Source organism: Dendrobates tinctorius, unplaced genomic scaffold (genome assembly GCF_039654945.1).
Source record: "Dendrobates tinctorius isolate UK_male_01 unplaced genomic scaffold, ASM3965494v1 ptg000166l, whole genome shotgun sequence".
Lineage (NCBI taxonomy): Eukaryota > Metazoa > Chordata > Amphibia > Anura > Dendrobatidae > Dendrobates > Dendrobates tinctorius.
This window is the reverse complement of record NW_027361833.1, coordinates 7,323,201-7,347,478: the sequence shown is the minus strand read 5'-3', so window position 1 is coordinate 7,347,478 and position 24,278 is coordinate 7,323,201. Positions and strand designations below refer to the sequence as shown.

Below are 24,278 nucleotides of genomic sequence, written 5' to 3'. Positions count from 1 at the left end.
GGCTTGTCTACAGCATTCTGTAATGCTGTAGATAAGCCCCCGATGTAATCTGAAAGATAAGTAAAACGAGTTATATCATACTCATGGGGGGGGGGGCGGGCGGACGGTCCGGTCTTGGTCCGATGGGTGTCGCGGTCCGGCGCCTCCCATCTTGTAGTGATGACGTCCTCTTCTTTGCTTCCCGTCGCGGCGCAGGCGTACTTTACCTACCTAACTCTCTGACCTGGTCCGGCACCTGCGCACTGCAGTACTCTGCTCTGCCCTCAACAGGGCAGAGCAGAGTGCGCCTGCGCAGGAGCCATGATGGGAAGCAAAGAAGAGGACGTCACCGTTAGAAGATGGGAGGCGCCGGACTGGACCGCTACACCCATCGGACCAAAACCGGACCTGGACCACCCATGGGTGAGTATAATATAACTCATTTTTCTTATCTTTCAGGCTGCATCGGGGGCTTATCTACAGCAATACAGAATGCTGTAGTTAAGTCCCTGATGGCGGTGTCGGCAGCTGATAGTCGAAAAATGGGGTGACAGATTCCCTTTATTTAATAAGAGGTTAGTTGCTAGTGATGAGCAAAAGTGCTCAGATAAGGTGTTGTTCCAGCATGCTTGTGTGCTAAGTCTGTCCTCGGCGTGCTCGAAAAATATGTTGTAGTCTCCGCTGCTGTTAAACAGCCACAAAACACGCAGGGATTGCTTAACAGCCACGAGACATGTTGGAGCGGTGACTCAAACATATTATTCGAGCACACGGAAGACACTCGGTTAACACATAAGCATGCTCGGATAACACTATATGAGCATGTTCGCTCATCACTATTTATTATCTCTGCTTTTCTTCCCACTTGCTGTACTTATGTTTTTATCCAGCCAGAAGAGATGACCAGACTGAGGAGTCTGAATAGGCAGCTCCAAATAAATATAGATTGTACACTGAAAGAAGTGGACGTGCTGCAGTCCAGAGGTAAACGTGAAAGATCATATAAGTGGGAGTAATTGGGGCATGGATGTGTTTAAGAGTCGACAAAGCTTGCATTTTAAGTTTTTTTGGGGGGGGATTTAAATGTATGTCAATGAAAAATTAATAAAAAAAAAAAACTGCATGAAATTTGTTGCGATTCTCCCTTAATAAGCACTGTCCTCACGTTAGATCTGGTAATATCCTGCGTTTCATAGACTCGTTTTATTTGAAGTGTAGTTGATGTTGAATTGATCTCCAAGGCCCTTCTGTGAAAGCTTCCATTTCTTGGTATAATAAATCTTTTTCTCGCTTGCTGTTACCAGCAAGTAAAAAGATTAGTTTAGGATGACCAGGGTGTACAATATGTGTATACAATTAAAGAGGATTACGCCCAAAGCTGTTAAAAAAAAAAAAAAAGCCAGATATTACAAAATGGGAAGAGAACGTTTATTTATTTATTTTTTTTAATTAGTGGCCATATTAAGTTTTGGGCATTAATCCTCTCTAATTGGAGAAAGTTTGGTAATTATGTTTCTTTACCTACGGAGAGTGTCATTTTTATGTTTTGATTAGACGGGAACAGGAAGTGCTGATTTATTGATTGTCATATTTGGATTAGCTGCTCTGCTAATCTTTGCTATTGACTAAACCTGCTGACAAAATGACAGTTTGTTGTCACTGTTTATTTAGAGGTGATTGTCGAGGTTACAAAGAATTTCCCAAAATGTTACAATAAAGGTACTGTCACACTAAGCGATATCGCTAGCAATATCGCTATAACTAGTGACGTTATAGCGATATTGCTAGCGATATCGCTGTGTCTGATACTTACCTACGACCGGCTCCCCCGCTGGTTATCGCTGATCGCGCGAGAACGTCCAGGACTGTTTCTCGTCGTCAGCTTCCTGCGACGCTTCCTTTGGAGCGATGAGCGTGGAGCCGGGCGGGAGGACGCAGGATCGCCTAGTGTGACAGGTAAGTAGCGACCCCCCTGTCCCCAGCGATATCGCTGGTGAGATCTGCCTGTGTGGCAGCTCACTAGCGACCACTTAGCGATGCACCAGCGATCCTGACCGTGTCATATCGCTGGTCGGGGTCGCTGGTACATCGCTAAGTGTGACAGTACCTTAAGAAACAATTGTTGTTTTCATGTTCCCCGCCCATTCTTAAATTTCTGTTCGCAAGTCTCCTGTATGCAAGAGACTAAATTCACAATCCGTTTTCGATGGATTTTTAAAGGACATCTGTTTGAAAATAAACACCTGAAAAATATCCATACATGCATACTATTAGTCAATGATTCCTAAAATATCATGGTGGTGTCTTTTCTTTTTTTTTTTTTTTTAATAAACATAGGAGTGGGAAAACTTGATGCAAAGGCAATGAGCAACTTCTATGATAACATAGCTCCTGGTCCTGCTGTACGTCCCAACTCCTGTAAAAAAGGTATTTATTTTTAGGTTCAAATTATACTTGAAGTTAAACATTTAGATTGCAATAAAGGCATTTATTTACCTAATATTGACTGAATAGTAAAATTAACCTGTGTGCCTGCGTATTTAAGCTTATTTTTTAGACACTAGATTGTTTTGAAGTGTTTTTTTTTTTTTCATTTTAAGAATCTTCTGAGTCTTCATCAGGAGAGCGAAAAGCTAGAAGAATAAGTGTGACCACAAAAGTTGAGCCACCTGATATTTCTAATCCAAGTGCTGTAGACATTGGTATGTATTCCATTTTGAATACTTTTTTCTTACACATAGTGTCTTTAAATTGCAGCACTAAGTGCTTGTAGTATAGTTCTCATTTTGCAGGAAGTCCTCACCTGTCGTATTAGCTGCAGGTTATTTCCATTAAAAAGTAATGAGTAGTGTTGAGCATTCCGATACCGCAAGTATCGGGTATCGGCCGATACTTGCTGTATCGGAATTCCGATACCGACATCCGATATTTTTTCAATATCGGGCATCGGAATCGGAAGTTCAAAGTTGATTGACAGCCGAAATGACGTCATCATGATGCGCGGTGTGTGCGCATCATGATGCGCCGTCATTTCGGACCTTCCGGGGGTCTCTGCCGGCCTGCTGGGGGGCTGTGCCGGCCTGCCGGGGGGCTGTGTGGACTGCGTGGACTGCCCGGGGTCTGTACCGGCCTGCCGGGGGGCTGTGCCGGCCTGCCGGTGGTCTGTGCACCCTGTGGGGGTCTGTACCGGCCTGCCGGGGGGGCTGTGCCGGCCTGCCGGGGGGCTGTGTGGACTGCGTGGACTGCCCGGGGTCTGTACCGGCCTGCCGGGGGGCTGTGCCGGCCTGCCGGTGGTCTGTGCACCCTGTGGGGGTCTGTACCGGCCTTCCGGGGGGCTGTGCCGGCCTGCCGGGGGGCTGTGCTGATGTCCGGGGGTCTGTGCACCCTGTGGGGGTCTGTACCGGCCTGCCGGGGGGCTGTGCTGATGTCCGGGGGTCTGTGCAGGCATCGTCCGATGGGACTACAAGTCCCATCGGGCGATGCCTGCTACCATGACAGTGATTGACACATTAGCCAATGATGGGACAGTAGTAGTCCCATCATCCGGCTAATGTGTTAAATGTAAGAAAAAAAAAAAAATACTACATACATACATACTACATGCATGCTACATACATACTACATGCTACATACATAGTACATATATACTACATACATACTACATGCATGCTACATACATACTACATGCTACATACATAGTACATATATACTACATGCATGCTACATACATGCTACATACGTACTACATACATGCTACATACATGCTACATACATGCTACATACATGCTACATACATGCTACATACATGCTACATACATGCTACATACATGCTACATACATGCTACATATATGCATCATACATATATACTACATGCATGCTACATACATACTACATACATACTACATGCATGCTACATACATACTACATGCTACATACATACCACATATATACTACATGCTACATACATGCTACATACATACTACATGCATGCTACATACAATACATTCATACAATACATACATAGACATACAGTACATATAACATAGAGTAACATACTTACCAATACTTGTCACATTGTTCCCCGAAGCCATTGTCGTCTACGGAATAAATATTAACATAACAAACCACAAAAATACTCACCCATGATCCGAAGCAGTCCACGAGTGTGTCCCACGACGATCTTGGGTAGAGAACTGCAGCATCAGCTGATGCTGCCGCTCTCTACGGGCTGCAGGAATCCAATGACGGAAGGTAGGTATCCTTCCGCACTGTATTCCTCCGCCACTTAAAAAAAAAAAAAAAGTCCCTAGTCTCACTTTATGGTAAAAGCTGTGTGGGATACCTACCTTCCGTCATTGGATTCCTGCAGCCCGTAGAGAGCGGCAGCATCAGCTGATGCTGCAGTTCTCTACCCAAGATCGTCGTGGGACACACTCGTGGACTGCTTCGGATCATGGGTGAGTATTTTTGTGGTTTGTTATGTTAATATTTATTCCGTAGACGACAATGGCTTCGGGGAACAATGTGACAAGTATTGGTAAGTATGTTACTCTGTTATATGTACTGTATGTCTATGTATGTATTGTATGAATGTATTGTATGTAGCATGTATGTAGCATGTATGTGGTATGTATGTAGCATGTAGTTAGTATGTAGCATGTAGTATGTATGTAGCATGCATGTAGCATGTAGTATGTATGTAGCATGCATGTAGTGTATATATGTAGTATGTATGTAGCATGTAGTATGTATGTAGCATGTAGTATGTATGTAGCATGTAGTATGTATGTAGCATGTAGTATGTATGTAGTATGTATGTAGCATGCAGTATGTATGTAGCATGCAGTATGTATGTAGCATGTAGTATGTATGTAGTATGTATGTAGTATATATGTGGTATGTATGTAGCATGTAGTATGTATGTAGTATATATGTACTATGTATGTAGCATGTATGTAGCATGCATGTAGTATGTATGTATGTATGTAGTATTTTTTTTTTTTTTTTTTTTTTTTTTTTTTACATTTAACACATTAGCCGGATGATGGGACTACTACTGTCCCATCATTGGCTAATGTGTCAATCACTGTCATGGTAGCAGACATCGTCCGATGGGACTTGTAGTCCCATCGGACGATGCCTGCACAGACCCCCGGACATCAGCGCAGGCCGGTACAGACCCCCACAGGGTGCACAGACCCCCGGACATCAGCACAGCCCCCCGGCAGGCCGGTACAGACCCCCACAGGGTGCACAGACCCCGGGCAGTCCGCACAGCCCACCGGCAGGCCGGCACAGACCCCCGGCAGGCCGGCTGAGACCCCCGGAAGGCCCGTACAGACCCCCGAGAGGCTGTACAAGGGCAGGAAAGGGTTTTTCCAATTCCGATACCGGAAGTCTCATAGACTTGAATGGGACTATCGGCATCGGCGATACCGATACTATTTTTAAAGATCGGCCGATCCATTCCGATCCGATATTTTGAAGTATCGGACGGTATCGCAAACTCTAGTAATGAGTCAAAATTGTCTTTCAACTTCCTGCTTAAAGTAAGTCATCTAATATGTGGTGTAAAGTTAAAGAGAAACTGACATCTGATACATGCTACCTGATCCACGTGCAGCATATATCGGGCACTGGCTGAAGTCAGCTAGCTATGTTTGACTCTGAAAGACTGTGGCGTTTCAGAGAAAAACCTACTTTAATTACTAAGACGGGTATATAAGCAGGTGTCTTTCAATTTGGAGCAGTGGGCAGGGAAAAGCCATTGGTGGTCCTCCTGTCCAACTAGTCTACAGCACTGCTTTGTCCCTGGTGGCTTTTTAACCCCTTTCCAACCTTAGACGTATATTTACGTCTAATGTGGGCTCCTTCTGTTTGCAGTGGGCCTCGGCGGTGAGCCTGCAACTTTTCTGACATGTAAGCTGATTTCAGCTCTGCTCTTTGTAGCACAAGCGATCGGAAGATTTCAGCTTCTATCTCCCATGGGGAGACTATTGAAGCAAGTAAAAAAAAAAAAGTTTTTAAAAATATTTAAAAAAAATGAGTTCAAGTCACTCCCCATTCGCCACATTTAAAATAAAGCAATAAAGAAAAAAAAATACACATTTGGTATCACCGCATTCAGAATTGCCCTATCTATCAAGACTTGGAAAATAATAATGGCAGGTCAGTTTTGCTATTTTACCATGTTCACTAAATGCTAAAACAAAAAAACAATTGTGGAATTGCACTTTTTTTTTTTTTTTATTGCAATTTCACCACATTTCGAATTTTTCTCTAGTTTTCCAATACACTATATGGTAAAACCAATGGTGTCGTTCAAAAGTACAACTCGTCACACAAAAACAAGCCCTCATTGCCACATTGATGGCAAAATATAAAAGTTATGGCTCTGGGTGGAAGTAGAGCAAAAAACGGAAAAACCCAAGGTGGTGAAGGGGTTAAAGTACCGTATTTTGCAGATTATAAAACACATCTAGTTTGTAGAGGAGGAAAATGGGGAAAAAAATTGAAGCAAAAAAATGTGGTCATGATGTACTGTTGTGTAATCTGCAGTTATGGGGGTAATGTGGCCCATCTTTGTCCCATCCTTCTCTATATGGCTTCTATCCTGGTGTTTGTCCTTTATCCTGGGCCCCATCCTGATATATATAATCCCCATATTACCGTATATACTCGAATGTAAGCCGAGATTTTCAGCCCGTTTTTTTGGGCTGAAAGTCCCCCTCTTGGCTTATATTCGAGTCATATACACCGGGGGGTCAGAGGGGGAGGGGGGGCGGGGGTGTCAGGTCATACTTACTCGTCCTGACGCTGTCTCTTGAGCCCCCAGCTTCTCCCTGTGCTCTCTCTTCCTGCCTTCAGCGGTCACGTGGTGCCGCTCATTAAAACTCATGAATATGCGCATATTCATGAGTTTTAATGAGCGGCACCACATGACCGCTGAAGGCAGGAAGAGAGAGCACGGGGAGAAGCTGGGGGCTCAAGACACAGTGTCAGGACGGGTAAGTATAGCGATACTCGCCTGTCCTGCGTCCATGGCTGCTTGCTGCTGTCTGTCATCGGTCAGTGACTTCAGACAGCAGAGGGCGCGGTGACGTGATTAGTGCGCGACGCGCCCCCTGCAGTCTGAACGTCACTGACTGATGACGTGGCAGATAGCGGTGAGCAGCCATGGACGCAGGACACGTGAGTATCTGACCCAGCGACGGAGAGGTGAGTATGTCATTTTTTTTATTTTTACATGCTGCAGCAGCGGCAGCACATGGAGAAATAATCTTAAGGAGCTTCTAATGGGGGCAGCACATGGGGGAATAATCTTAAGGAGCTTCTTATGGGGGCAGCATATGGGGGAATAATCTATGGAGCTTCTAATGGGGGCAGTATATGGGGGAACAATATGGAGCTTCTAATGGGGGCAGCATATGGGGGAACAATATGGAGCTTCTTATGGGGGCAGTATATGGGGGAACAATATGGAGCTTCTTATGGGGGCAGTATATGGGGGAACAATATGGAGCTTCTTATGGGGGCAGTATATGGGGGAACAATATGGAGCTTCTAATGGGGGCAGCATATGGGGAAATAATCTATGGAGCTTCTAATGGGGGCAGTATATGGGGGAACAATATGGAGCTTCTAATGGGGGCAGTATATGGGGGAACAATATGGAGCTTCTAATGGGGGCAGCATATGGGGGAATAATCTATGGAGCTTCTTATGGGGGCAGCATATGGGGGAATAATCTATGGAGCATTTCCCACCCTAGGCTTATACTCGAGTCAATAAGTTTTCCCAGTTTTTTGTGGCAAAATTAGGGGGGTCGGCTTATACTCGGGTCGGCTTATACTCGAGTATATACAGTATTTGATGGCTAGGTAGAGGGATAATCCTATATAAAGTTAGCAGCTGAGTGTAATTGTAACAGTGATCTTTTTATTATTTGTTCCAGCTGACCAGTGTCTAGATACCTGAATGAGTTGAAGTCAGGAGTGGAGAGAATAAATACACTATCTGCTAGTGCTGAAACAAATACATTAGCAGTATTATACATAAGCAGTACTGCAGGTGAACAAAGATGTCATCTTCATCTGCTATATAGCCTTCTGCACAGTATAATGCTGTAGCCTGTCAGACTGTAGGCTCTTTAAAGTGCAGTGAATATTCACGACTGAGGCAAAGGCTGTAGCTGCCCCCTGTGCTAGAGGCTATTCAGCTTCACTACTGTGCACAAGGCTGTCAGCTAAGTGCTGCGTTTAGCTAGCGCGGAAAGCGTAAAGTAAGCTAACTGTCCTTCATAAGCCTGTCCCTGCCTGATAGATCGGGAATTTTAAAGAAAAAGCATATTCACTGCTCTCCACGCCCATAATCCTGCCCACCTCTCTGTGTTGGCTTAAGTGCAGAGAGGTGGATGATATTATGGGCGCAGGGAGAACTTCATATTCTTTAATAGCGGGCACACGTATTCTCCTCAGTCGGCTCCTGCCTCTTGTGAACCGCTCCTCTGCCGCATCCGCCCCCACAGCCAGGTACATCTGGACTATGACATACCCCCACACACTTTCCTCCAAAAAATCTTGTGGAAAAAGTGCAGCATTTCAGAGTCATACATATGTGCTTGAGTTGACTGATGCATGCTGCCCCTGTATCTGGCAGCATGTATTCGTTGTAAGATTCTCTTCATTTTACACCACATGTTAGAAAACTAACTTTGAACCACAATTTTGCAGATTCATATGTAATCTGCAGCAAAATGCAAAGTAAACAAATATATTCAGGTTTAGGCCGGTTTCACACTAGCGCATTTTCAACGCGCGCACGGCCGGGGGTAGCTCCGCCCCCGATCCGGCTCTCTGCCCGGCGTGCCCGCCCCTTCCTTGTAGCGCCGCCTCCTAGCGGACAGCGGCGCCTGCGATCGGCGCACCCTATCTTTAGCATAGGGTGCGCCGATCGTGCGCAGGCCGTGCGCTAGTTGCGCTTTGACCTGCGCTGCGCACTTTTGACGGTGCGCCGTGCGCGCCAAAATCCGAAAAGTTTGATTTTGGCGCGCACGGCGCACCGTCAAAAGTGCGCAGCGCAGGTCAAAGCGCAACTAGCGCACGGCCTGCGCACGATCGGCGCACCATATGCTGAAGATAGGGTGCGCCGATCGCAGGCGCCGCTGTCCGCTAGGAGGCGGCGCTACAAGGAAGGGGCGGGCACGCCGGGCAGAGAGCCGGATCGGGGGCGGAGCTACCCCCGGCCGTGCGCGCGTTGAAAATGCGCTAGTGTGAAACCGGCCTTAAGTGCTATTTTTTTTTCTCCTTTTTGAAGTCAATGGAGAAAATCTCCAAACGATCTAACAGCTTTAGATTTAAAATTCTCCTCCACCGAAAATTTTCACTACATATGTATTTGTTTTGTGAAGTGTCATCTAGTTACCTATTACTCTTAATTCACTGCGAATATTAACTGCGCAAATTTTCACCATTTTTTTTTTTTTAAAGGAAAACTGCGTAATAGTTTTTTTGCTTTTTATATGTTGTCATGTTTACATATATATTATGACATTGTCTGTCTGTTTTCCAGTTAATCGAAACAGGTCCAGTCCAAGACCAGCAAGAGATGAAGATTTTGAGGGGTCTCCATGGAACTGCAATAGCTGTACTTTTCTCAATCACCCGGCACTAAACCGCTGTGAGCAGTGTGAGATGCCGCGGTTCACCTGAGCTCGCTGCCCACTGCTTCACTTTGCTTGAAGTTTTTATCAAGATACTAGTATCTAGCATGCACAAGAAAGTAAGGGACTTACTCTTAAGTTAATCCGCAAGCTGAGCCCAGCTCCAGTGCTGCAGTTGGAGACCCGTTGTTCACAAGTTCTATTAATGAGTGGCAGGACAGTTTTGTTGGTGATCCACCAAAACCCTCTCTGCAGTTTTGGAGGTTTCAAAATGCTGGTCATTTGGTTTCTTCTCCAGAAGATGACATAATGGAGGGGCACATGGGGATGGAGTTTTGTAGACCAATAAATTGGATTTATGGAGATGGAATGATCAAGAAATATTCTTTCTGCTTCCCAGCATTATCCTACTGAATGAAGACTTTGGCAGGGAGCAGGTGTTGTAGTGTAAAATATCCTCTAAAGCATATTCACAGAGACATAATTGCTGCTTTTTTTCAGGGTAATTAAGTCAATCCAAGCTGAAAAATGCCGTTCTAAAATGTTGTTGGTGAAAAGAAATCAAGGTTTTAGCCTTATCTTTTTAGAGCACATTATCTGATGTGATAATGCAGTCCTGTTCTACCCCCCCCCCCCCCCTTTTATTTCTTTTTTTTCTATCTTAGTCTACGTTGTGTCAGGCAAGATTTGCCATCAAACTACTGGTTATGTTCACAATTTTAATATATACCAAGCTGAAAATGGAAATATTACTGCATGTATAAAGTCTGTATTCCTATTGAAGTGATTCCCCAAAGCTGTTAGGCACATTAACTGTGACCATCTTGTATGATTATTCACGGCACCTCTGCCAAGCGCTGATTTACGTTCTTTGGAATCTATACACTAATATATATCTATATATTGTATATTTATCAGCAGTTGAGAGCAAGAAGTAAATAGTCCACCTAATCCTGATGTGTACTACAGCATTATTTTATCTGTTCACTGGATTGTGATATTTCACAAGAGACGTGGACCTGTGGTGTATGTGCGTATACACATTCTGTCTCCTCCAATGTCCATGTCTTTTCCTTATTCACCCTAACCTGCTGTTAAGCTTCCCTTTTTTGTGAAAATTGCTTGATGTTTACAGCAAAGAAGGTACTTTGTGCCCTCGATGGACCCACTTGACTTTAATGAAAATAAAATGTCAGACTCAAAATAGCTGTGTTCTTTGCACATTGTTAACGAGCCTACGTATAAAAAGCAAAGGCAGATTTAGAAAGGTTGTACATTGCATAATTTTTTTTTATTAAGGTATTTTTAATTTCTTTTTTTTCTTTTTTTTTTTTGTTAGTACAAAATACTTGGGGAAAAAAAATCTGGGTGACAAATTCATATTGGTACTTTTAATGCATCTAAAATCCTGTATTGTCAAGGTGATTGGTTTGCATCATGCAAGTGGCTGACAAAATAAAGCACCTAATTCTTTTGTCAGATGAAAGAATTTGAGTTTTCCGTATTGCCCTACGACAGTAGCTGTGGAGAGACCGCCTCCTCTGCCTCTGGACTGGGATCTACAACTTTAAAGAAGAAAAAGACCTTTATCTTTAATTTCCCTGTCATTTGGGAGTGGTATGAGCACTTTTGCGGCAGCAAGTTTAGCTTTCTTAACCCCTCAATGACTGCCAATACACCTTTTAATGGTGGTCACTAAGGGACCCTATCAGCTGCAGGGTGGCGATATGCACATGACATCTGACACCTTGCGGTATTGGCCTAGCCAGTTTTGAAGCCGATCGGGGCAGATTAACCACTTGAATACTGCTGTCAAATGCAACAGCGGTATCGAACTGGTTAAAAGACCCATTTTGGCAAGATCGATCTCCCCCTGTGATCATAATTGCGGTGCTGATCATTACCAAGGTACCCTGAGGTCATCTGCATGTAAGCTGGATCTCGTAGGCTCCGTCAGTGACTCACTGAGATGTCTCAGACACTGCAGTACACAAGTACTATACAAACAAGTCTGATGCATCCACATGGTTAAATTTAACCATATGGAAAAGGGATTTAATGGCCTATCATCAATTACCACATAGAACGCATATGAAAAGGATGATCAGAAGGCAATACATAGAAAAATACAAACTTTTATTACTGCACAATTAAAATCATATAGCCAGATAGTGGTAAAAAATAGAAAGGTGTAAGATACATTCACCACTCATGACTCTCAAGGACGCGTAGGTCCAGGAAGAGCATCACAGATGTAAAATTAAATAGTACAAATATTTATACACATAATTACTTTGTATTGGGCAATGGAAACCGGGCATTCAATTTGGAGCTGATACCTGGACACTCTATTTCAAAACATCGTCTAATATATATGATGCTGAATTTGGGTGGTAAAGGAACAGAAATGAATATAAATTTAAATTATCCCCTGTAATGGGGTTAATACCGCAACATTATATCCCAATAGAGCAGCATATATAGATATATATATATCTGGTGACATATGGTGAACTACATATACCACAGAACATTCTGGCAGTACCAAAACTCCATTACAAAGTGGCAAAATGGTCTTTAATGAATACTAATAGTACCCCATAATGGGGTTAATGCCACCACATTATTTGCAATTTAACACATGTATGCCCATGGTACAATTGCACATCCGTGAACACAGCATCACCCAAACAATCCCGGTTACCAATGGCTGAAGGGACCAGGTATAAAAATTCTTAATATTACCTGTGATATAAGAGGTGATGGGTGGGTGCAGTTCCTGAGCCAACGCGCCCGCCCCGACGCGTGTTTCAACCTCCTTCCATTATGGGGTACTATTAGTATTCATTAAAGACCATTTTGCCACTTTGTAATGGAGTTTTGGTACACTAGGTGGCGTCAGACATACATGCATCGCCATATTAGGACATAACATGGTGGCATTTACCCCACTATAAGGGATTGCTAATACTTTAATTATTCTGCTGGTCCAACACTGCTATGATATAAACATTTACTGGATACTATTCTGCCAGAATGTTCTGTGGTATATGTAGTTCACCATATGGCGCCAGAGATATATATACAGTGGGGAAAAAAAGTATTTAGTCAGTCAGCAATAGTGCAAGTTCCACCACTTAAAAAGATGAGAGGCGTCTGTAATTTACATCATAGGTAGACCTCAACTATGGGAGACAAACTGAGAAAAAAAAATCCAGAAAATCACATTGTCTGTTTTTTTTTTCATTTTATTTGCATATTATGGTGGAAAATAAGTATTTGGTCATAAACAAAATTTCATCTCAATACTTTGTGATATATCCTTTGTTGGCAATGACAGAGGTCAAACGTTTTCTGTAAGTCTTCACAAGGTTGCCACACATTGTTGTTGGTATGTTGGCCCATTCCTCCATGCAGATCTCCTCTAGAGCAGTGATGTTTTTGGCTTTTCGCTTGGCAACACGGACTTTCAACTCCCTCCAAAGGTTTTCTATAGGGTTGAGATCTGGAGACTGGCTAGGCCACTCCAGGACCTTGAAATGCTTCTTACGAAGCCACTCCTTTGTTGCCCTGGCGGTGTGCTTTGGATCATTGTCATGTTGAAAGACCCAGCCACGTTTCATCTTCAATGCCCTTGCTGATGGAAGGAGGTTTGCACTCAAAATCTCACGATACATGGCCCCATTCATTCTTTCATGTACCCGGATCAGTCGTCCTGGCCCCTTTGCAGAGAAACAGCCCCAAAGCATGATGTTTCCACCACCATGCTTTACAGTAGGTATGGTGTTTGATGGATGCAACTCAGTATTCTTTTTCCTCCAAACACGACAAGTTGTGTTTCTACCAAACAGTTCCAGTTTGGTTTCATCAGACCATAGGACATTCTCCCAAAACGACTCTGGATCATCCAAATGCTCTCTAGCAAACTTCAGACGGGCCCGGACATGTACAGGCTTAAGCAGTGGGACACGTCTGGCACTGCAGGATCTGAGTCCATGGTGGCATAGTGTGTTACTTATGGTAGGCCTTGTTACATTGGTCCCAGCTCTCTGCAGTTCATTCACTAGGTCCCCCCGCGTGGTTCTGGGATTTTTGCTCACCGTTCTTCTGATCATTCTGACCCCACGGGGTGGGATTTTGCGTGGAGCACCAGATCGAGGGAGATTATCAGTGGTCTTGTATGTCTTCCATTTTCTAATTATTGCTCCCACAGTTGATTTCTTCACTCCAAGCTGGTTGGCTATTGCAGATTCAGTCTTCCCAGCCTGGTGCAGGGCTACAATTTTGTTTCTGGTGTCCTTTGACAGCTCTTTGGTCTTCACCATAGTGGAGTTTGGAGTCAGACTGTTTAAGGGTGTGCACAGGTGTCTTTTTATACTGATAACAAGTTTAAACAGGTGCCATTACTACAGGTAATGAGTGGAGGAAAGAGGAGACTCTTAAAGAAGAAGTTACAGGTCTGTGAGAGCCAGAAATCTTGATTGCTTGTTTCTGACCAAATACTTATTTTCCACCATAATATGCAAATAAAATGAAAAAAAAACAGACAATGTGATTTTCTGGATTTTTTTTTTCTCAGTTTGTCTCCCATAGTTGAGGTCTACCTATGATGTAAATTACAGACGCCTCTCATCTTTTTAAGTGGTGGAACTTGCACTATTGCTGACTGACTAAATACTTTTTTTCCCCACTGTATATGCTGCTCTAATGGGATATAATGTTGCGGTATTAACCCCATTATAGGGGATTATTTATATTTATTTCTGTTCCTTTACCGCCCCAATTCAGCATCATATATTATATATTAGACGATGTTTTGAAATAGTGTCCAGGTATCAGCTCCAAATTGAATGCCCGTTTTCCATTGCCCAATACAAAGTAATTCTGTGTATAAATATTTGTACTATTTACTTTTACATCTGTGATGCTCTTCCTAGACCTACGCGTCCTTGAGAGTCGTGAGTGGTGAATGTATCTTACACCTTTCTATTTTTTTACCACTATCTATCTGGCTATGTGATTTTAATTGTGCATTGATAAAAGTTTGTATTTTTCTATGTATTGCCTTCTGATCATCCTTTTCATATGCGTTCTAAGTACACAAGTACTGTAATGCATGAGACCAACGGTTAAAGGAAAACTTATACATGTCCCTAAGTGGGGAAAAAAAGTTGGAGAATTAAAATATGTAATGAAGTTTTTAAAAAAAAAAAAAAAAAAAGCACTAAAAACACAACTTTTGTGATAAAAAAAATGAACAAAATTAAAGTACACAATTGTATCGCCGTTTCTGGAATGATTCGATCTATCAAACTGTCACTTTATTTATTCCACATGGCAAACACCGTAAAAAAATAAACATGCCAAAAATGTTGCTTTCTCATAATACGGACAAAAAAAATGTTAATTCCCTACTAGGACTTAGCATAAAAGTCTGATTATGAAATAATTTAGACATTTGGGCATTCGCTGTAGCGATTACACCAGTCATCAGATGACAAAAAAATGAATAAAAAGCGATTTAAAGTCATATGTAGAAAAAAATTGTACAAATGAAAACGACAAACTGTCCTGCAAAGGGCAAGCTCTAATATGGCTCATATGGCAAAAAAATAAGTTACAGCTCTCAGAAAATGACGATGCAAACACAAATTCATATTTGTAAATAGTTTTTTAATCTGTAAAAGCTACAAAGCATAAAAAACTATTTAAACCTGGTATCACTAATCGCACTGACCCAAAAAATAGTCGTCTAATCACTTATACCGCACAAGGAACGGTATAAAAAAAATAAATAAAACTAATTCTTGACCTGCTGTTGATTTGTTCATTCTGCCTCCCAAAGATCGCAGTAAGGTTCGGCTCACATTTATCCTGTGCTCTCTACTGCAAGCTTACATTGGGGTTTCCGTGTAAATCTTTGACATACGTGATTCAGACGGAACCATCACCTGACGGGGTGAACCACCAGGCAGCCAGTTATGCACCAGATTCCCTACCTCATCTGTCGTCTCCTTCACATTTTGGCGGAGATCCAGCCCTGTTTCTGGGTTTGGTTCATTAACCAAATGCTGCACTTAAAACTCCTAGCTTATAAGTTCACCTCGGACCGAGCCAAAGTGGCCTTCATCATGTCAAATATTGATATTTTCAGATGATACAAAACTATGTAAAGCAGTCAATACAAGAGAAGATGGTATTCTGCTACAGATGGATCTGGATAAGTTGGAAACTTAGGCCAAAAGTTGGCAGATGCGGTTTAATAATGATAAATGTAAGGTTATACTCATGGGAGGAAGGACTCAATATCACCATTACACACTGAACAGGAAACCACTGGGTAAACCTGACATGGAGAAGGACTTGGAGATCCTAGTTAATGATAAACTTACCTGGAGCAGCCTGTGCCATGCAGCGGCTGCCAAGGCAAACCGGATCATGGAGTGCTTTAACCCCTTTACCCCCAAGGGTGGTTTGCACGTTAATGACCGGGCCAATTTTTACAATTTTGACCACTGTCCCTTTATGAGGTAATAACTCTGGAACGCTTCCATGGATCCTGGTGATTCTGACAATGGTTTCTTGTGACATATTGTACTTCATGTTAGTGGTAAAATTTCATTGATATAACTTGTTTATTTGTGAAAAAAACGGAAGTGTGGCGGAAATTTTGAAAATTTCGCAATTTTCCAACTTTGAATTTTTATGCCCTTATATCAGAGATATGGCACACAAAAAACTTAAGTAACATTTCCCACATGTTTACTTTACATCAGCACAATTTTGGAACCAAAATTTTTTTTTTCGTTAGGAAGTTATAAGGGTTAAAAGTTGACCAGCAATTTCTCATTTTTACAACACCATTTTTTTTTTTTTTAGGGACCACATCACATTTTAAGTCACTTTGAGGGGTCTATATGATAGAAAATACCCAAAAGTGACACCATTCTAAAACCTGCATCCCTGACGGTACTCAAAACTACGTTCAAGAAGGTCATTAATTAACCCTTCAGGCGCTTCACAGGAATTTTTTTGAATGTTTAAAAAAATGAACATTTAACTTTTTTTGACAAAAAAATTACTTCAGGTCCAATTTTTTTTATTCTACCAAGGGTAACAGGAGAAATTGGACTGCAAAAGCTATTGTGCAATTTGTCCTGAGTACGTTGATACCTGATATGTGGGGGGAACAACTGTTTCGGCGCATGGCAGAGCTCAGAAGGGAAGGAGCACCGTTTTTTTTTTGTTTTTTTTTGTTTTTTGTTTTTTTTTTTTCAACGCAAAATTGGCTGGAATTGAGATCGGACGCCATGTCACGTTTGGAGAGCCCCTGACATGCCTAAACAGTGGAAACCCCCCACAAGTGACACCATTTTGGAAACTAGACCCCCCCCAAGGAAATTATCTAGATATGTGGTGAGAACTTTGAACCCCCAAGGGCTTCACAAGTTTATAACGTACAGCCGTACAATTAAAAAAATCATATTGTTTCCACAAAAATGATCTTTTCACCACCAATTTTTTATTTTTCCAAGGGAAACAGGACCACAAAAGTTATTGTGCAATTTGTCCTGAGTACGCTGATACCCCATATGTGGGGTAGACCACTGTTTGGTCGCATGGCAGAGCTCGGAAGGGAATGAGCGCCGTTCGACTTTTTCAACGCAGAATTGGCGACGCCATATCACATTTGGAGAGCCCCTGATGTGCCTAAACAGTGGAAACCCCCCACAAGTGACACCATTTTGGAAACTAGACCCCCCCAAGGAACTTATCTAGATGTGGGGTGAGAACTTTGAACCCCCAAGGGCTTCACAGAAGTTTATAACGCCCGGGCGTGAAAAGAAAAAATATTTTTTCCACAAACATGATCTTTTAGTCCCCAATTTTTTTTTGTTTTCCCAAGGGTAACAGGAGAAATTGGACCCAAAAAGTTGTTGTCCAAATTGTCCTGAGTACGCGGATACCCCAGATGTGGGAAAAAACTACTGTATGGGTATACGTTGGGGCTCGGAAGAGAAGTAGTGACGTTTTGGAATGCAGACTTTGATGGAATGGTCTGTGGGTGTCATGTCACGTTTGGAGAGCCCCTGATGTGGCTAAATTGTGGAAACCCCCCACGAGTGATCCCATTTTGGAAACTAGACCCCCCCCCCAAGGAACTTATTTAGATGTGTGGTGAGCACTTTGAACTCCCAAGTGCTTCACAGAAGTTTATAATGTAGAGCCATAAAAATAACTTATTTTTTTTCCACAAAAATATTTTTGCCCCCAATTTTTTATTTTCCCAAGGGTAACAGGAGAAATTGGACCCCAAAAGTTGTTGTGCAATTTGTGCTGAGTAGGTTGATACCTGATATGGGGTGGGGGGAACCACTGTTTCGGCGCATGGCAGAGCTCAGAAGGGAAGGAGCGCCGTTTGTCTTTTTCAGCGCAAAATTGGCTGGAATTGAGATCAGACGCCATGTCACGTTTGGAGAGCCCCTGATGTGCTTGAACAGTGGAAACCCCCCAATTCTGACTCCAACCCTAACACCAACACACCCCTAACCCTAATCTCAGCCCTAACCCTAATGGGAAAATGGAAATAAATAATTTTTTTGAATTTTACTATTTTTCCCTAACAAAGGGTGGTAATAAAGGGGGGCTTGATTTACTACTTATATCGGATTTTTATGTTAGCTGTCACACGCTAAAAGACGCTTTATATTGTAAAAATAGTTTTTGCATCACCACATTTTGAGAGCTATAATTTTTCCATATTTTGACCCACAGTCATGTGAGGTCTTATTTTTTGCAGGGCGAGTTGGTGGTTTTATTTGTACCATTTTCGGGCACGTGACTTTTATCGCTTTTTTTTTCGATTTTCGAGACACAGAATGAACAAAAACCAGCATTTCGTGAATTTCTTTTGGGGGGGGGGGCGTTTACACCGTTTCGTGTGTGGTAAAATTGATAAAGCGGTTTTATTCTTCAGGTCAGTACGTTTACAGCAATACCTCATTTATATAATTTTTTTATGTTTTTGCCCTTTTATACAATAAACAATTTTATATAGAAAAATAATTATTTTTGCATCGCTTTATTCTTCAAGCTATAACTTTTTTATTTTTTAGCTGATGATGCGGTATGGCGGCTCGTTTTTTGCTTGACAAGATGACGTTTTCAGCGGTACCATGGTTATTTATATACGTCTTTTTTGATCGTGCGGTATTGCACTTTTTGTTCGGCAGTAAAGGGGTTAACTAGTGGGACTGTTTTATAGGGCAGGTCGTTACGGACGCAGCAATACTAAATATGTGTACTTTTATTTTTATTTACAAAAAAAGAATTTATTAGGGGAATATATATATTTTTTATTTAGGAATTTTGTAAAAATTATGTTTCCACTTGTTTTTTTTTTTACTTTATTATATTGTCCCAGTGTGGGACAATTTAATGTCAAATTGCTGACCTGACATTTTGCAGTGCAGTGTGTCAGATCAGCGATCTGACAAGCACTGAGGAGGCTTTCTCAGCAGGCACTGAGAAAGCACCTCCCTGCTGGACTTCGAAGGCCTCCGCGGCCATATTGGATCCGGGACCTGCAGGGAGGAGGCCCTCGGAACAGCACGATACCATCCCGCTGTTCAGAGGTGTCTCAGGGAAGCACACAGGGGGCCCCCTCCCTGTGCGATTCTTCCCTGTGCCACCGGTACACTGCGATCCTGTTTGATCGCAGTGTGCCAGGGGTTAATGTGCCAGGGGTGGTCCGTGACCACCCCTGGCACATAGTGCCGGGTGTCAGCTGTGATAATCAGCTGACACCCGGCCACGATCAGCGGCGCTCCCCCCGAGCACCGCTGATCGCGGTGACGTACTATCCCGTCCCTGGTCATACGGGCCCGGGTACCATGGATGGAATAGTATGTCGGATGTCAGAAAGACATCTGGATACACATGATGAGAGCATTATACTGCCTCTGTACAAATCTCTGGTTAGACCTCACATGGAGTACTGTGTACAGTTTTTGGCATCGGCGCTCAGGAAGGATATAATGGTACTAGAGCAAGTACAAAGGAGGGCAACAAAATTAACAAAGGGGATGGAGGAACTACAATACCCAGAGAGATTTGCAAAATTAGGATTACTTGGTCTAGAAAAATGATAGCTGAGGGGTGATCTAATAACCATGTATAAGTATATAATGGGACAATACAAATATCTCTCCCGGGGAACTGTTTATACCAAGGAAGGTACGGTCACAAGGGGGCATTCTCTGCGTCTAGCGGAGAGAAGGTTTTTCCATCAACATAGAAGAGGATTCTTTACAGTTAGGGTGGTGAGAATCTGGAATTCCTTGCCTGAGGAGGTGGTGATGGCAAACTCAGTCGAGGGGTTCAAGAGAGGCCTGGATGTCTTCCTGGAGCATAAAAATATTGTATCTGTGATTAGGTTCTTTAGAAAGACGTCGATCTGGGGATTTATTCTGATGGAATATAGGCTGAACTGGCTGGACAAATGTCTTTTTTCGACCTTGCTAACTATGTTACTAGGTCTCCCAGGGCTGCAAAAACACAAACCTGTTTTGGACATGGAGGTCTGGAAAAGTACTCCATTAAGGTTCCGGTTGTCACGAAAAGTGCCTTGCTCCCGTTCATCTTGTTCGGTCTTCTACTTCTCCCGCTAATCCCATAATCCTTATCCACAGGTGTTTGGGTTTATTGCCTTAGTGCCATTCATTTTCTCTTCACATTTCGCGTCTTTCCCTAATTTGTCTGGCGGCCTGTTGCATATTGGACGTATGCAGACGTCTTTGACAAGACAGAGGCTGAGATCTTGCCACCTCATAGGCCGTATGACTGCTCAATTGACCTCCTGCCTGGTGCATCACCTCCACGAGGATGAATCTATCCCCCGTCCCAGGCAGAGACTTGTGCCATGTCAGAGTTTATAGAATAGAACCTTGCTAGGAGATTTATCCGGAAATCCTCCTTTACGGCCGGAGCTGGGTTTTTTCTTTGTGAAGGATGGCTCTCTGCGACCTTGCATTGATTATTGATCTCCAAGCTGTTTGAAAGCTTCAAGGGTTTCAGAGTCTTCATGAAGCTTAACCTATGAGGGGCATACAACCTGGTTCAAATTCGCCAAGGAGACCAGTGGAAGACTGCTATCAACATCCGCGATGGCCATTAAGAGTATTGCGTTATGCTGTTTGGATTCTGTAATGCCTCAACCGTCTTTCTATAACTGATGAACGACATCTTCCAGGACCTGCTACAGTGAAAGTAATAATTATTTGATCCCTTGCTGATTTTGTAAGTTTGCCCACTGACAAAGACATGACGTCAACTTGTCCCACAAAAAAAAAAAAGCCGTGACTCTGTAGGCAGGGATCTGGAAAAACTAAGGCTCTCAAAATATAGTGATGCAAAAACTTTTTTTTTTTTTTTTTAAAAGCATCTTTTAATGTGTGACAGCAGCCAAACATAAACAACTTAAAGTGGGGGGAATAAGTATTTGATCCCTTGCTGATTTTGTACGTTTGCCCACTGACAAAGACAAGAACAGTCTATAATTTTAAGGGTAGATTAATTTTAACATTGAGAGAAAAAATATCAAAAATAAAATCCAGAAAATCACATTGTATGAATTATATGAATTATATAAATTTATTTGCATTTTGCTGTGAGAAATAAGTATTTGATCCCTCTGCAAGCATGGATTAATACTTGGTGGCAAAACCCTTGTTGGCAAGCATAGCAGTCAAAGTTTTTTGTAGTTAAGGTTTGTGCACATAGAGGAATTTTGGTCCACTCCTCTTTGCAGATCATCTCTAAATAATTAAGGTTTTGAGGCTGTCGCTTGGCAACTCGGAGCTTCAACTCCCTCCATAAGTATTGTATGGGATCTGGAGACTGGCTTGGCCACTCCAAGACCTTAATGGGCTTCCTTTTGAGCCACTCCTTTGTTGCCTTGGCTTTATGCTTTGGGTCATTGTCTTGCTGGAAGACCCGGCCACGGCCCATTTTTAATGTCCTGGTGGAGGGAAGGAGGTAGTCACTCAGGATTTTACGGTGCATGGCTCCATTCATTCTCCTATTGATGTGAAGTAGTCCTGTGCCCTTAGCAGAGAAATGCATCCAAAACATAATGTTTCCACCCACATGCTTGACAGTGGGGATGGTGTTCTTTGGGTCATAGGCAGCCTCTAAACACTTTGCGTTGAGTTAATGTTAAAGAGCTCAATTTTTGTCTCATCTGACCACAGCACCTTCTCCCAATCACTCAGAATCATCCAGGTGTTCATTGGCAAACTTAAGACCGGCCTGCACATGTGCCTTCTTGAGCTACGGGACCTTGTGGGCACTGCAGGATTTTAAACCTTTATGGCGTAATGTGTTACCAATGGTTTTGTTGGTGACTGTGGTCCCAGCTGCCTTGAGATCATTAACAAGTTCCCACCGTGTAGTTTTCGGGTATGTGCACACGCTGTGGATTCTGCTGCAATTCCGCAGCGGATTTGCCTCTGCGGATCCTAAGCATTTCCGCAGGCAGTGTACAGTATGATGTTATCCTATGGGTTTTCAAATCCGCAGTGCACACGCGGATTTTTCCGTGCGGAAAAGCTGCGGTTTGAAATCCGCAGCATGTCAATTCTTTCCGCAGATTCTGCTGCGGTTTTACATCTATTCCATTGTGCAGGTGTCAAACTGCAGGGGAAAACTGGCCAATCCGCAGGAAAACCGCAGGTCACTTTACCTGCGGATCCGCACGGAAAAATCCGCAGGTGAATTTGCAGCGTGTGCACATACTCTTAGGCTGATCTCTTGCCTTCCTCATGATCAAGGATACCCCACAAGGTGAGATTTGGCATTGTGACCCAGATCGATGTCGATTGACAGTCATTTTATAATTCTTCCATTTTCTTACTATTGCTCAAACAGTTGTCTCCACACCCAGCATCTTACTTATGGTTTTGAAGCCCATTCCAGCTTTGTGCAGGTCTATGATCTTGTCCCTGACATCCTTAGAAAGCTCTTTGGTATTGCCCATGTTGCAGAGGTTAGTCTGACTAATTCAATGAATCAGTGGACATGAGTCTTTCATAAAGGTGACTATGTAAGACAGCTGTCTTTAATGCAAGTATCAAGTTGATTAGGAGCATCTAACTGGTCTGTAGGAGCTAGAACTCTTTTAATGGTTGGTAGGGGACCAAATGCTTATTTCTCACTGCAAAATGTACAATACAAAATAATATTGTGGTACTGTGTTAGCCAGGAAAATCGATGTAAATACTTATGTCCCAAAAAATTGAGAAAAGTATTCAAGGAGTGATACCTTTTATTGACTAACTAGAGAAATTACATTTGCAAGCTTTCACAGCTCAAAAGGCCCCTTCATTAGCCTATATTACAAGTGAATTACTGAGAAAAGATGTCAACATTTAAATAGGAATTACACAAGGACATGAGGTGATACTAGCTAGAGACAGGCCAAAGAGATCAAATTACATTTTATGTAATACATTCAGATGACGTTGAAGTGTTCTATTCGAGATCTGAAGACATCCGTGTTGAGAGGTGAACGGTGTCCATGTAAGGAGTCAAAAATTTTGAGTCCTATTAGAGACTGAGACATTTATTAACTTGAGCTCCCAGATTTTTCTTTCTCGGTCACTGTTAAAGTGACCTTTCAATATTAGGACTTTTAGATCTGCCATACTGTGTCCAGGTCTAGAGAAGTGTATTCCTACAGGCGTGTCCGACTCATAGACGCAATAAAAAATGTACACACCTATATGGAAAAAAGATACCAAAGTAAAAATAACCAAAAATCTCAGAATATCAAATAAAGCATAAACCAGGACCAGAGATATTCAAAGTACCGACTATATTTTATTTTATTTAAAATTACACAAAATTCTTATATAGAAATTAATGATACCAGGGACCAAATGTATCAAAAAGAATTTTATTTTTTAGCTCATAAACTTATATTAGAAGTCAATTAAAAACAAATTGTATGCAGGGGGCAATGAAGAAAACCTAAATGGCTGACACCAAGAAGATCATACATAATGTACATAATATAATAGAGGATTAACTAGTATATGTATTGATCACTTGATATATATTTAAAGTGCAAAGAGATTATTGCAAGTGCCCAAAAAATATTTAATCTCCGATGAATATTAATAAAATAAAGTGCTCAGTGCTGGAGGTCTCATTCACCTCCCTAAATCTGAAACCATAAACTCTGTGTATAAAGTATAGTGTTAGAGGTCTCATTCACCTCTACACAAATGCCAGCCACCAGCAGTGTTTTATGGATATGTAAATAAAATGACCATACAAGGTATAATACTGACCAAGGCTCCTTTCTCCCCCCTGCACACAGCACTCCAACGTACGTTTCGCTACGGCTGGAGTCACACTAACCTGCGCAAAATACGGTCAGTATTTTACATGCGTAATACGGATCAATGACCACTAAATAGTGGTCCGTAGGTCATCCGTAAGCAAGGTGAGGTCGCGTATTTTGCGCATGTGTGTCTCCGTATGTAATCCGTATGCAATCCGTATGGCGAGATTTTCTCGCAGCCTTGCAAAATGGACATTTAACGGTTTTGAGGCCTTCAAACAATTTAAATCATT

General features: G+C 42.4%; 1 protein-coding gene across 2 annotated transcripts in view; it reads left to right on the top strand.

The window, feature by feature from the left end:
* The window catches only part of TAB3 (TGF-beta activated kinase 1 (MAP3K7) binding protein 3), an 83,175-nt gene extending 72,330 nt beyond the window's left edge, over positions 1-10,845 (top strand). For both annotated transcript variants that reach the window (XM_073550679.1, XM_073550678.1), the window contains exons 5-8: positions 870-963; positions 2,317-2,406; positions 2,580-2,681; positions 9,551-10,845. In XM_073550679.1, the coding sequence (XP_073406780.1) occupies positions 870-963; positions 2,317-2,406; positions 2,580-2,681; positions 9,551-9,690 (426 nt within the window). In that variant the 3' untranslated portion in view covers positions 9,691-10,845. The remainder of the gene's footprint in view (positions 1-869; positions 964-2,316; positions 2,407-2,579; positions 2,682-9,550) is intronic.
* The last annotated feature ends 13,433 nt before the right edge of the window (positions 10,846-24,278 follow it).